The sequence below is a fragment of the Rhinolophus sinicus genome, linkage group LG05 (assembly GCF_036562045.2).
Source record: "Rhinolophus sinicus isolate RSC01 linkage group LG05, ASM3656204v1, whole genome shotgun sequence".
Taxonomy (NCBI): Eukaryota; Metazoa; Chordata; class Mammalia; order Chiroptera; family Rhinolophidae; genus Rhinolophus; species Rhinolophus sinicus.
Genome location: NC_133755.1, coordinates 82,945,757 through 82,960,333, shown reverse-complemented (window position 1 = coordinate 82,960,333; position 14,577 = coordinate 82,945,757). Strand labels below are relative to the sequence as shown.

Sequence of the window (14,577 nt, the reverse complement as noted above, 5' to 3'; positions counted from 1 at the left end):
TTCTAGATCGTCAAAAGAGCGGGGAATAGTGAGGAATCACCAATGATCGGAGACAAAGTTTATGTCCATTACAACGGAAAATTGTCAAATGGGAAGAAGTTTGATTCCAGTCATGATCGAAAAGAACCATTTGTCTTTAGTCTTGGCAAAGGTAAGAGGGTATTTTTTCCCCCTCTTTCTTCTGCCTATCCCCCTCCCCCACTCCAGTTCCAGCCGTTATTTCTTAGTCTACTTGTGTAGGACACAGCTCCCCGGCCCATGCTCATATTATGAGCCTTGCACTTTCACTGGCTGAGGTAGTTGGTCGCCTGTCGTCGGTTGGCTGCTCACAGCAGCTCACAGCAGCCCACGACAACCTCCAGCTGCTCATAGCAGCCCAGCTCCAGGGAGAGCTGTTGTTCATAATCTTAGCTGTAGAGGGCGCAGCTCATTGGCCCATGTGGGAATCAAACCGGCGATCTCAGCGGTGTTAGGAGCATGGTGCTCCAACCACCTGAGCCACCGGGCTGGCCCCTGAGGGTATTTTTTGAGTTGTGTTTTACTTAGATTTATTGCTACTTATATAGGAGCTAGTGGATCCACTGCTTGCGAAAAGTAAAGAGATGTTAGAGCAGTAGTTCTCAAATCATGGTCCATGGATTCCTGGTGATCCTTGAGATCCTTTCAGGGGGTCCACTATGTCAAAATTATTTTCATGATGATGCTAAATGTCATTTATGTTTTTATTGTGCTGATGTTTGCACTGATGGTACAAAACCTGCAGTGGTCAAACCCTTGGTGTTTTATGTTTTCGCACAAATCTGGGCAGTGGCGCCAAACTATAGATAGTGATGTGTTCTTTATTGCCCTCATTTACTGTTTAAATAAGGAAGGGAAGCCAGTTTCAAGTAAGAGTGTCCTTGATATAGTGTAAAAAATATTAATTTCATTAAATCCTAATCCTTGATTTTCACCTTGTTTTGGTATTTTGTGACAGAAAGGGAAACACACATAACGCAGTAGGGTGGTTATCTCAAGGTAACCCACTTGTGCACTTGTTTTAGTTGAGAGCTGAACTAGCTGCTTTTTTTTTTCATGAAACACCATTTTTATGAGAGTGCAAAAAGTATGATTATTCAGATTTGATTATTCAGTATTTGGCAGATATTTTCTTGAAAATGAATGAAGTGAGCCTGTCACTTCAAGGAAAGCAACTGACAATATTTGATACCGTTGAGTTTTCAAGTGAAAATTACAGTTTTGGAAAGTTTGTGTCTGATACTTTGAGCTTGACAGCTTCCCAAAACTTAAAAGACTCCTGATGACATCAATGGGTATTAATAATGTATGTGACTTTAAAAATATTGTACAATGAAATCTCTTAACATCTGGAAGATCTGTGTAACTCACTGAAGCAGTATTTTCCCGATGACCACTGCAAGATACTATAAAGTTATGCACGAGTAAAAGACCAATGGATTATTAATGTAGTATAAAATGAAAGGTTCACTGATATGCTTTCAGGTTCTACATTGCAACTAACCTTTATGAAACTACCACTTGTCCAGTTTTGATGTAGTATCAGATGGTTATATTCATAATTATCTGCAAAGGCTTAGAGTATGCCTACCTTTTTCAACTATCCATCTTTGTGGGTTTGGGTTTTTTTCCATGTGCTTCAACCAGAATTGCAACAGATGAATGCAAAAGTAGGTATGGGAATCTAGTTGTCTTTTATTAAGTCAGACACATTTTACATTTGTAAAATTACAAAACAGTGCCACTCTCCTCACTAATTCTTTTTTGTTTTTGGAAAATGTAGTTATTTTTCACAAAAATAAATTATATTAACACAATGAGGTTATTTTTATTTTTAAATAAATTGGTATGTAACTTGTTATTTGTAATGTGGTAACTATCAATAGATATGTATCATATAAGCAAAAATTTGGAGTCCTCAATTTTTAAGATGTAAAGGGGTCCCGAGGAAAAAAGGTTAAGAGCCACTGTGTTCAAGTCTTAAATGTGAGTTTTGCTAATTTCTTTTCAAATGCTTTTAAATATCTTTAGTTAATATTCTAATTTTTTTAATCTTCTGAGAAGAATAATAGCCCATACATCAAATTGAACTTGAAGGGCCATGTGGCTTTTTGGAAATTCGTGGCTGAATTGCAATGTCTTTTTATTCTGATTTGCCACAGGTATGACAGACTTGTGGTGCGTTCCCAGAGTAAGTGTAGGAGGAAAAGGATAGTTGTCCTGTCCGCCGCCAGGGCTCAGTGCTTACTACTTACTACAGTTTCTTTCTTTTTCTGACTCTACAGCTAGTTGAATTGTTAACTAAGCAGTGATCTGGGAAAGCAAACAGCAAGTGAGGGACTACACTCTCTGCCTCTCTGCCACCCTGTCTGCTCTGGTACTCAGGCACTTTGTGTCGTGGTGACTTGCACTCCTGTCCAGCTGTTCTCTCTCCAGGCTGTAGTGCTGGCTATGGCAGTGCGCCCTTCTCCTTTGGGCCCCTAGTGAGCTAATGGCTCACGTGAAATTAATCTTGTGTTCCAATAAGATAGCAATCAAAATCAAATAACGGATTCTTTCTCTTGATGTAGCAGATAATGATGACGGTTAAATTCGAATTTTTTTCATTTTTGTTGATTTAGGGATGTGAACCTGAAGGGCCACCAGCATGTCTGTGACATCGTTATTTAGTTTAGATTCAGAGTAAATGGTATTGTCAGACCTTTTTGTTCCCACTGCCCAAAGCTCTTACTCTACCATTTGATTTTCTGTCTTGAAGAAGTTGATAGATTTAAGATAACAAGGCTTCTCTCAGCAGTTATCTTTGCAAGTAGACTTAAGAATTGCTGAGAATTTATACTGCCACCTTCTCTACCCAGCTTTTCTCAGTAAAACACTCTATGGTGAATGAGTCTTTTCTTGTTTCCTCCAATTTTGAGTAGAGAGAAAAGAGGTAACTTTCAGTTAACATGGTACCAGGGACACACCTATCTAGAGAGCATGGTCACACGGGGAGAGCATCCAGCTGGGTGTTAGGCAGCCAGGGTTCCTCTCTTGGCTCTTTACTCTGATATGTTAACGTGAATGAGCCACCTAACCTGCCCTTCCCTGCTCCTATAAAAAGAAGGCTTCTGTAGGAGAGCTTTAAGATTAACCCTGAGTCTCTGATTCCACTCTTACTTTCTGTAACGAGTACAGGAACAAGAACTGCGAAAGACTAAAACCAGCACAATGACAGCAACTTTAGCGGCCCCCTTAAGATGACAATTAGAAATATGATAATAGAGCAGTATGCCTTTGGTAAAACTCTTATAACGTGTTGAGTTACCTATATAAAAGAAGCATTATGCTATAGCAGTGGCTACTTCATCAAAATGAAGAAAAATAATATAAATGGACTGTAGCATGCATATTATACATTGAACTCTCTTGATCCCTTATGTTGTACCGATTCTCCCAAGGGATTAAATAGAAATAGCTCAATGTAAAGTCACACTAATTTGGAGATTCTATTGTGACTGAAGTATTTTGTGTGTGTTCCAATAAAACTTTATTTACAAAAGCAGGTGACAGGCCAGCATATGTTGTAGCTTCCTGACCTCTGGTCTAGGAGATACCTGTTTATATTTATAGTACCTGTTACTTGAGAGTTTTGTAGAATTGGCCTGTTGAACTATTTGGACACTGTTTTTAATAGGAGATAGACTTTGACTTTCTAATTTATTCTATGGTTACTGGTGTATTTAAGTTTATTTACTCTTGTACCAATATTGATAATTCATATTTTTTTGAAGTTCAACCATATTATGTAAATTTCATATTTCTTGCTACCAGTTTTTACCTGGTGACTGCAGTATTTAAAACTGAATTATAACAGCTTATCTGCAAAAACATACTTGCAAAATCTTGCTGATCAGACAGAAATGGGTACTAAGTCCTGGAAATCCTTCAATGAAAGTACAGCAGAAGTGAATCAGATGTATTTTTAATTATCTGATACTTACTAGTGATTAACTTTACACTTAAGTATTTATCAATTTTTATATTTTGAAAGGAAAACTTTTTACAATTAAAATATTTATTTTATCTTTCTTGTTCTACTCCCATATGAAAAAGTATTTTGTCTGTATAATGCACTGTACATCTTTCATCCTATTTTAGTATGCTCATATTTCAGATGAAAACATACATTAAAAGTTAACATAGTCAGTAATTTTTATCAAGGGTTCTAAGAACATTCAGTGGGGAAAGGACAGTCTTTTCAACAAATGATGTTTTCCCAAACTAGATATTCACCAAAAAAAAATGAAATTGGACCCTTACTTTACACCATATACAAAAATTAACTCAAAGTTGGTCAAAGACCTAAACATAAAACCTAAAACTATATTTTTTTAGAAGAAAAGCTTCATGACATTGGATTTGGCAATGATTTTTTGGATATGACACCAAAAGCACAGGCAACAAAAATAGAAAATACGTAAATTGGATTATATCAAAGTTTACAAAAACTCCTGTGTAGCAAAGGATATAATAGGAAAAAGGCAACCTATGGAATGGGAGAAAATATTTGCAAATCATAGATCCAGAATACATAAAGAACTCGAATAATTCAACAGCTAACAACCTGATTATAAAATGGTCAATGGACTTAGACATTTCTCCAAAGAAGATACATAAATGGCCAACAAGCATATGAAAAGAGTCTCAATATCACCAATTATTAGGGAAATGCAAATCAAAACCACAATGACATATCACCTCACACTGATTGATCAGGATGACTACTATCAAAAGCCAAAACAAATGTTGATAAGGTTGTGGAGAAACTGAAATCCTTGTGCATTGTTAGTGGGAATGTAAAATGCTACAGGCACTATGGAAAACAGTATGGCAGTTCCTCAAAAAATTAAAAATAGAATTACCCTATGATCTAGCAGTTCTACTTCTGGGTACATATCCAAAATAACTGAAAGAGTCTCAAAGACGTATTTGTACACCATTGTTTATAGCAGCATTATTCATTATAGTCAAAAGGAGGAAGCAACCCAAGTGTTTATCTACAGGTAGATGGATAAACAAAATATCATATATACAAATGATGGAATATTATTCAGCCTTTATAAAGAGAGAAATTCTGACATGTGCAACACTGATAAACCTGGAGGACATTACACTAAGTGAAATAAGCCAGTCACTAAAAGACAAATACTGTATGATTCCTCTTACATCTAGAAGAATCTAGAGTAGACAGATTCATAGAAACAGAAAATAGAATGAAATTCTTACCAAGGGCTTGGGGCAGGAGGAAATGGGGAGTTGTTGTTTAATGGGTAGTTTTAGTGTTGCAACATGAAAAAGTTCTGAAGATTGGTTGCATAACGGTGTGAATATATAGAGGGTGCCAAAAAAATGTATACACATTTTAAGAAAGGAAAAAACTATTAAAATTGCAATACTCAGTATATACCAATAACAAAAGATAAATACAAGTCACATTTGACTTCTGCAATCACAAGAGGTGCTCAAAGTGGTTGCCATCAGTGTCCAGACACTTCTGATTAAGGTGAACTACTGCTTGAGCAACGTTGACCAAAGTGTCCACTTGTATACATTCTTTTGGCACCCCCGGTATTTAACAATATTTAAGCTGTACACTTAAAACTGGTTGAGATGGTGAATTCTATGTTATATGTATTTTATCACAATTTTTAAAATTTTAAAACAAAGAAAAAGAATGTTCTAAAGCATGGGTGTCCAAACTTTTTTCAATGTTTTTCACCAAGGGCCGTATACGGTAAAATACACAAACAGCCGGGCCACTCACTCGAGGTGAAGTATATATTGCCTCACCTGGTTTATTTAAGTAAACTAAATATATATTTGGAATTTGCTGCAGGACAATTAACAATGGATCATGGGCCGCAGTTGGCCTGCGGGCCGCAGTTTGGACACTCCTGTTCTAAAGTCACTGTAGTCTTTATTATAACTGAAAGTATTCAGTGATTAAATTAAAATGGTATATTTTAAAAATGTGTTGTATGATTTTTTAATAGACTATTTTTAGAGCAGTTCAGGATCACAGGAAAATTGAGTGGAAGGTACAGGATCATAGTCCCCCCTTTTGTTTATTTATTTTTCTCCCCCTTCTTCCGCCTCCCCCCACTACCACAACCACCACTCTGGTTCAAGCCAGTTGTTTCTCAGTCTAGTTGTGTAGGACACAGCGCTCTGGCCCATGCTGGTATTATGAGCCTTGCGCTCCGCCAGGCTGAGGCAGTCGGTCGCCTGTCGTCGATCAGCCGCTCACAGCAGCTCACGGCAGCTCTCGCCGGCTGCTGGCCACTCACGCTGGCCACCAGCCACTCATGGTGGCACATGTTAGACCCCAGCAGCCCGTGGCAGTCTGCAGCAGCCTGCAGCAGCTCACGCTGACCTCCTGCTGCTCACGCTGACCTCCGGCTACTCAGGGCAGCCCAGCTCCAGGGAGAGCCGTTGTTCACAATCTTAGCTGTAGAGGGCGCAGCTCACTGGCCCATGTGGGAATCGAACTGGCGACCTTGGCGTTAGGAGCACAGCGCTCCAACCGCCTGAGCCAATGGCTGGCCCCATAGTCCCCCCTTTTGAACATCACCCGCCAGAGCGGTACACTTGTTAGAACCTCTAAACACTGAACCTCTAAAATTTTATGTTTCAAAATGTACTATATGATTTTTCTAAATGAGAAAAAACTATGTAATACTCTGCAGAAAGAAAAAAGTATAGTACATTGCTTTTATACTGAGCTTTTTATACTTTTAAACTTTCTGAGTTGCATACAGTTAATATATATAAAAAGCATTAAAACTTATTTCAGATTTTGTTACAAATGGAATAGGACTCCTGAAATTGATAAAGTAAATTGTGTTTGAGCTAGTAAAATTGAAGTCCAGATCAAGTGTAAGAATAAATCCTTGGTGTATTATACCTATAGTTAAGATCCTAAAGATCAGGAGTCTTAAAAATGTTTATGCTTTGACCTAGTAATTCTACTTCTAGAAATTGACCTAAAGAAAGTGGTAGAAGCTTGCTTAACTTACTCCAGATTAACTGATGCTCTTCATTTATTGTGAATAAACTCAGTGATACAGCTGATTCCCTGTTCTGTGGGAACACTCTGCTTCAGCCAGTTGAGTGGGCCTCTAGCCGTAGACCACTAGGAACACAGCTGTAATTGAGCAAGTTGGGTTTATTACTCATTGTCTGTAGGGAGGGAGAATGTGCAAGGTGGGTGGGTGGGGGGGGTCTCCGCAAGAGTGTTCTTAAGGACTCACCGGATTTGGGCTTATATTAGGTGATTTGGGGGATGGTTAAGGAAGAGGGGCTTTGCTCTGGATTACATATTATTAGAATGTGGGTGATTCTTTGGATATCTTAAATCTTATCTAAGAGAGCTGACATGGAATGAGACTAAAGCTTTACCTGCTAGAGAAGTATTAATAGCAGTCACTCATATTCGCCAGGAGAGGGGGATGTTTGGTATTCTGTAGGTTGCACCGTGACCTTGTTTTTTTTGTCCATGTTTAGACAAAATTTTGAAGTGTTTCTTGTTTTGTCCCACTTTTCATGGTCTCAGAGTGACCTTGTCTGATGTTGATGTTTTGTGAGATTATGTCCAACAGGAGAATAGCATGGCCCAGCTGTGTGCCCCAGGCCAGCTTCAGATACCCTAAGTGCTGCTATGTCAAGCAGTTTCCAGACTTTGGGGGCTGCTTTTGCTTCCTCGGACTGTTGCTGAGAATCACTTGAAACCTGTTTATATCCATAGTACTTCTTATATAATTTCATTAGCGATCATATATAAAACATTGAAATTAGTACAAAAAGAGAGGCATTATTTCTATGAAAACTAAGTTGAACATTTTTGGGAAGATTTATTAAGGTGAATCGCTAAAAGCATTTTTAAATGGCTGCTGAATTAGGGGTGGGTACAAGGCGATACAGAGGCCATCAGAACACATTTCTACCAGAAGGATTCTGTATACTGATCGCTTTATAAGTGTCTTCTGGCTCTTACTCCACTTTAAAGAAACCCACATTGTAAATTGCAAATGAAGTATCGTTAAGTGTGGTTTATATAGTAAAGATGACGTGGAACTCCTGTCATTGGAGCCACATTCAGAGACAAGGCCTTGGGCTTCTAACGCAAGGTTAGTGAATTAATGTACTTTCATATGTTTTAAGTTAAAAAGTGTTTCGGGTATGCATATGTTCTTTTTTATGACACTTTACTTAAAGCTACATTTTAAATTAACTAACCATAGTCCTGACTGTGTCAGGTAGGAGGCTTTTACTATGCCAAAAATGTCATGTAAAAATTTAGATGCAAAATTGTTCACTGAAACTTTTATAATAGTAAAAAAAAAATACAAACAACCTCTATGTTCATTAATGGGAGTAACGAAATTATGGTATATCCAAAAGGTGGAATAGTATATACAGAGGGTGCAAAAAAATGTATACACATTTTAAGAAAGGAAAAACTGTATTAAAATAGTAATAATATATACCGATAACAAAAGATGAATACAAGTCATGTGTATACATTTTTTTGGCACCCTGGTAGTTATTAAAGTCATATTTTCAGGTATCTTTTTAACAAGAAAAATACTCATATAATGTGAAATATAAAGAGCAGGCTACAAAACCAAATAAACTACTGTGTTTCCCCGAAAATAAAACCTAGATGGGCCATCAGCTCTAATGCGTCTTTTGGAGCAAAAATTAATATAAGACCCGGTCTTATTTTACTATAATATTAATTTTTGCTCCAAAAGACGCATTAGAGTTGATGGTCCGGCTAGGTCTTATTTTCGGGGAAACACGGTAGGATCAGAATTTTACGAATGTATATGTAAAAATTTACTATGCAAACAAAGTGTACATCTGTAATTTGAAGAAAATGAACCAAGAAATTCACAGTTTACCCTAGAAGCTGGGATTTCAAAAGTTTTTTAAATTGTATTCTCTATGCTTTTCTATACTTTCCAAGTGTTCTATAATGAGTGTGTGTGGGTTTTTTTTGTTTGTTTTTTTAATCCCAGTATTGGCAATTTTAGAAACATACCTGTGTCTGTATCTTTCTGGCTCTTTGCTCAGTGTGTTTCATTAGGTAAGAGAAGCTTTAATGTTCCCAAATGAGAAAAAAAGCAAAGGCATAGGCATGATTTATTTAGCTTGGGGCTCCTAAGGATTTAATTGACAGGCTGATGTTTCCAGCTTCTAAGGCCTAGCATACATACCCTCTGAATTAAGTTTTTGCTGGTTGTGCCAACTCTCATTCCAAGGCAAATGCCCCTTGTTTATACATTGTTTTAGTGTGTTTACCACACTGTGTTTAAAAAAAAAAAGAAGAAGAAACAGCATGTGTATCTTTCTTCTCCACTGGCCATTCTACATTGCATGTTCCTTGGAAGGAAGAAGGGAATGGCCACCTTTGTATACTTAATACCGAGACAGACCTTTACTCCTCAGTAATTGGCCTAAATGTCTTGAACAAATGTACAGTAGAACCTCCACAGTATAAAGATTTACTGAAGTCATGATGTATAAGGTATTTGTCTTAAAATACCAGAGTTGACAGTTTAAAAAAAATTCTTCTCAGTGGCCCACACAAAAACATAGCAGGCCTTGAAGAGCATCAGTAACAGGAAAGCAGCCTTTCAGCAGCAGACTTTCTGATTCTTCTGATGATTCTGGGCTGTTTTCACAGTAGAACCATGTGTGGGCATATGAATTGATGTAGTCATTTGGTAAGGACAGTGAGCAGTATCTGTCAGATTGAAAGTGCACATCAACTTTGTTCCAAATAAAGTTGCACGAAGTAGGCAAACATATATGGACAAATATCCTTATTAGAGCACTGTTGATAATGTTTCCCAATAGGAAAGTGATTGGAATAGTGTACAGTCATTGAGAATGAGGTAGATTTATTTACAGTGATGATAATGGCTGTCCTTTATTGAATACATATTATATGCCGGGCACTATGCCACGCATTTGACATATTCTATTTAATAGTTTTTATAAGAACTGTATGGCAGGTGCTGTTATTATGACAGGTACTAGTATCTATGATTTTGCAGATGAGGAAACTGAGGCACAGAAGTTAAGTTACATCACAAGGTCACACAGCTAGTAAGGAGCAGATCTGGTATTCGAATCCAGACAGTCTGGGGCTGCACTTTTAACCTCTAAAATGCATAGTCTCAAAAAAATAAAAAATAATGATACAATATTCTCCTTTCTACTGATGGAGATGGTCAAGATACAGATGGTCCTCAACTTACCATGGTTTGACTTATAATTTTTTCATGATGTACCAAAGCAATACACATTCAGTTGAAACTGGGGAGGCGAAGCTATGCCAGTCAGTAGGTTAGGTGTATTAAATGCATTTTCAACTTATATTTTCAACTTACAATGAGTTTATCGGGACGTAACCCCATCGTAAGTCGAGGAGCATCTGTTATATATTAAATACAAAAGCAGCTCAGAACGGAACGCACTCGTATAGTATGCTGTCATTTGTGTTTTACATGTTTTAAAAACCAGCAGCACACTGGAAGGATACAAAAGAAGCATAACAGTGGCTTCTTACAAGGAGGAAGTGGATGACCTTTCATCTTTCCCTTTATATCTTTCTCTCTTGTGTGTTTTAATATTAGGTGTTTATTACATACATTTTTAACTAAAATAAGTGTATCTAATATTTTGAAAATTTATAATACTGAAGACTAAGCTGAAGTCGAGTCTCAAATGCTTTATTCTTTATCGTTCCTACTTACATACCTTGGTGTAGGGTTCCCATCATTCTAATATCCTACCACCAGTTCAGTTCCAGGTAACAGCTCTCTCAGAATTCTCTTCCTCTGGGTTCATTGCTTACCTGATCCCACTTTGAATACATAAGTTTTTGATTAACATAACACCTTAATTTTGTATTTTATCCCTTTAAATTACCTGTATTTCCTATTGTTTCCCAAAGGATTTGAGACTGCTTATTTTAAAATATAAATATATAGGCTAATATTGTTCTGTAGTTGAACAGTAAAACTGACTTTTAGTTTCCTGGAAGTAGGGGGAAAAAAATTCTGATTTGACAAAAGAACACATTCCATTTTGCTTTTTTAAAAGTCTTTTTCTCATGCTAAATTTTGAGGAAAAAACTCTGTTTCGTGTGCTCTTTTATGCAGTTTATACTTTTCTGGTTGTTTCTTGTTTGCTTTTGTCTGTCCTAATAATAAGCCTCCTTAGGACAAATTCCGTTTTCTATACTATTTTTGTTTCATCTCTGCCTAGAAAATATTTACTTATTATTATGGTTAAAATGATAAATTAATCAACAACTGCAACACAGCCACATTCCAAAGATCATGTTACTGCCACTTTTCAAAGATTTAATCTTTGAGCAGTTGAGAAATTAATACTACTTTTCGTCTTCCTCAGCAGGGAATCTTCTCTGATAGCCCTCAAAAAAAATACCACAATTTATTTTTCAATGTGTAGCTTTCACTGAGTTCTTTTGTACCCCTTACTTCCTAGCTGAGTACGTAGTATAAAGAATTGGAAATTTGTCTGAACTTTTGTTTTATCTTTTTAAGTATGGCCTGTAGCTTTTGTTAAAAAAGAGATTAAGTCCAAAATGGAGTCGCTTGTGCTAAGCCCCACATCAGCAAACCAAGACTTCATATATAACATAATTGCAGTTTTAGCGTCTCAACTTTTCCTTTCTCTTAGGCCAAGTTATCAAGGCATGGGACATTGGAGTGGCTACTATGAAGAAAGGAGAGATGTGCCATTTACTGTGCAGACCAGAATATGCGTATGGTGCGACTGGCAGTATCCCCAAAATTCCCTCAAATGCAACTCTCTTTTTTGAGGCAAGTATGTGTGTGATGTGGCCTTGTTAGCATCTGCTCTGCTATAGTGCTGGCTCTGAAGCAGCAGGCAGTGGAACAAGGAGCTAAGCTTGCTATTGAGAATCAGATCCAATTTATTTATTTTGGAGCTTGGCTTCTTGAATTGTTTCCCAAAAACCCAAGGGGTGTGTGCCAGTGCTTTCTTAGAAACGTGTCTCTGGCACAGAAAGGTCATATCCAAATAAACAAAAGACACCAGGCTCAGGAATAAAGGTTCTGGTCAGTGGTGTGAGTATGACATTAAAATTGACCAGAAGACAGGATGGAAATGTGGGAAATAAATGTTGAAATAATACCTACACCAAGTTGTAAAGTATTTTCATAGTATAAAGGTTTATAAATGTCACTTCATCATTAGAAGCAGTAGGTAATGATCATTTGTTATTCATCCTGTGTTGAATTACCATATTCGGCCAAACCTGATTTTAAAATTAAGGGGGGAAATGCCTAAAACAGCATAACTAGCTAAAACACACCCGTAGTTGGTTGTAGGCCTGCTTCATAGAATTTATTCTTACATTTTAAGAATGGAATTTCATGAATCTGGGGTGGCAAAGTGGTGGCCTCCCAAGTCAGACAGAATGGTTGGGGGCCTGCACGTTGTAGCGCTGGCTGGCTGTCTGCCCACCGGGCAGTTTTCCTAGTATTTCCTGTCTGTCTGTGCGCTGCAGCCCCACAGGATGTCGTCCCAGACATTGTCATCATGTGAAGGTTCTTTCCAGGTATTGAAAAGTGCAGTGTTCTTTTTTCCCTACTCTTCCAATAACTAAGAAGCACAGCTAAATATAAAACAGAGTTTTACTTTGTAAAATGAAAGGACAGTTGATTGTCCTTGCCTTTAAGTAAGTGAAATTGGTTTTGTTTGGTCTTTTCTCAGCCAAATCCCATTTTCCTTTCTAGATTGAGCTCCTTGATTTCAAAGGAGAGGATTTATTTGAAGATGGAGGCATTATCCGAAGAATCAAACAGAAAGGAGAAGGCTATTCAAACCCAAATGAAGGAGCGACAGTAGAAGGTAGGTATTGCTGTGAGAGGGAACTAGTCCTTAAAGATTGGGTTCCACTAATGTGGATGAAATGGAGATTTCTTTATTAAAATCTGTTTATAGAAATAAGTACATTGAATATATCTCAAGAATAGTTTTAAATTTGACATTTATTTAACAATGACTTCATTTAGTAAATACTCATTTGATACGTATGTGCCAGCTACTGTACCAGCTTCTGCAAACTCAAAAAAATGAAAGAAATGTTGTCCCATCCATCGAGGAATTCTTATTCTATGGACTCCTTGGTGTGCTAAGAACTGTATTAGTTGCCCTACCAGGAGGTGCCAAAAAAATGTATATACATTTTAAGAGATGTTATCTATGTATTACTTTTTGAAGTTGAATTACATAGCAATGTGTAATATGACGTTTGCTCAAAAGATGGCATTAATCAAATGAACGCTAGCGTTATTCATTGTACTATAATTTTAATACAGTTTTTTCCTTTCTTAAAATGTGTATACATTTTTTTGGCATCCTCTGTACATTTATTCATTTCTCACAATAACCTTATGAGGTAAGATTTACTTTTCCCCAGGTGAGAAAAGTAAGTTTAGAGAAGGTATATAAATTGCCCAACACTACAGAATTATTAAACAGCAGTAGATTGGTAATACCCTTCAGGGCTCTCAAATCCATCTCACTGGCTGTCATCAAGATAAGAAAACAAATCATCATTTTAATTAGATCAAAATTGGATGGTAGTGTTCATTCTATTCTGTGTCAGGAGACCTGTGTCCTCGGTCTGCTTTGCCCTTTATTGAATGACCTGAGGCTATTCCATGTTTTCATCTGCTAAGTTGGGAGTAAGGAGACTGCTGAGGACGGGGATGACTGGTCCTCCTTCCTCCCCAGCACAGTGTGCTCACCACTGTCAGTTAATATTGTAATCAGCCCATTTCCCTGTATACAGTATGTGCTTCAGCACTAGACTCTTCTTCATCTTTGTTTCCAGCATCACCTACAGTGCCTTACACACAGTTGGTGTTCAGTAAACGCTTTCTGCATGGAAAGATGCTGAGCTTACTGAGCTGAAGTATTTAAAAAAATAGTTGTGAGAAAATAGAGGAATACTCTCATCCAAAAAAATAAAAAATAAAATCATTAAATAAGGATGGCAACATGCACTATTATAAAAGGCCTATTTTAAAATAATGAGTTCATTCAAAATAGTAAACTAGAATAGTTGATTTTCTTATCTTTAATGTTGTATATACTACTTTGAATCCATATTTCATTTCTATGAGTCTGGCAAATTTGTGTGTTTTTTTTTTAATTGGAAGCAGTTATAAATTGTATTACTGTAATATTGCAGTTGAAGTGTTTAGATAGTTATCATTTATGATAAGGTTTAGAATAAATAAAGAAGAGCTCAGATATATAATTGTTGAAGAAATACCTAGACCAGGAGTCAGGAGGTAGGATTCTGGCTTCAGCTGGCTCTAACTAGACTTCACCCCTCTACATGTAACTTCCTTCCTATACAGTCATGCAGGCAGGGTAGACTTCTTGAGTTCTAAGGTCCTGCTAGCCCTAAACATTCCATGATAGAATTCTAAATGTTTGAGTGTT

The 14,577-nt window shown here is 37.1% G+C and overlaps 1 protein-coding gene and 1 long non-coding RNA gene across 5 annotated transcripts in view; one reads left to right on the top strand and one right to left on the bottom strand.

Moving 5' to 3' along the window:
- FKBP5 (FKBP prolyl isomerase 5) overlaps positions 1 to 14,577 on the top strand; it is a 95,891-nt gene that overhangs the window by 48,035 nt on the left and 33,279 nt on the right. For all 3 annotated transcript variants that reach the window (XR_012496554.1, XM_019738722.2, XM_019738723.2), the window contains 3 exons: positions 7 to 151; positions 11,776 to 11,918; positions 12,858 to 12,972. Coding sequence is in view for 2 of the 3 variants with exons in the window: in XM_019738722.2 (XP_019594281.1) it covers positions 7 to 151; positions 11,776 to 11,918; positions 12,858 to 12,972 (403 nt within the window). In the remaining variant the exon portion in view is untranslated. The remainder of the gene's footprint in view (positions 1 to 6; positions 152 to 11,775; positions 11,919 to 12,857; positions 12,973 to 14,577) is intronic.
- LOC141571635 (uncharacterized) overlaps positions 1 to 14,577 on the bottom strand; it is a 65,113-nt gene that overhangs the window by 41,644 nt on the left and 8,892 nt on the right. The window lies entirely within an intron of this gene.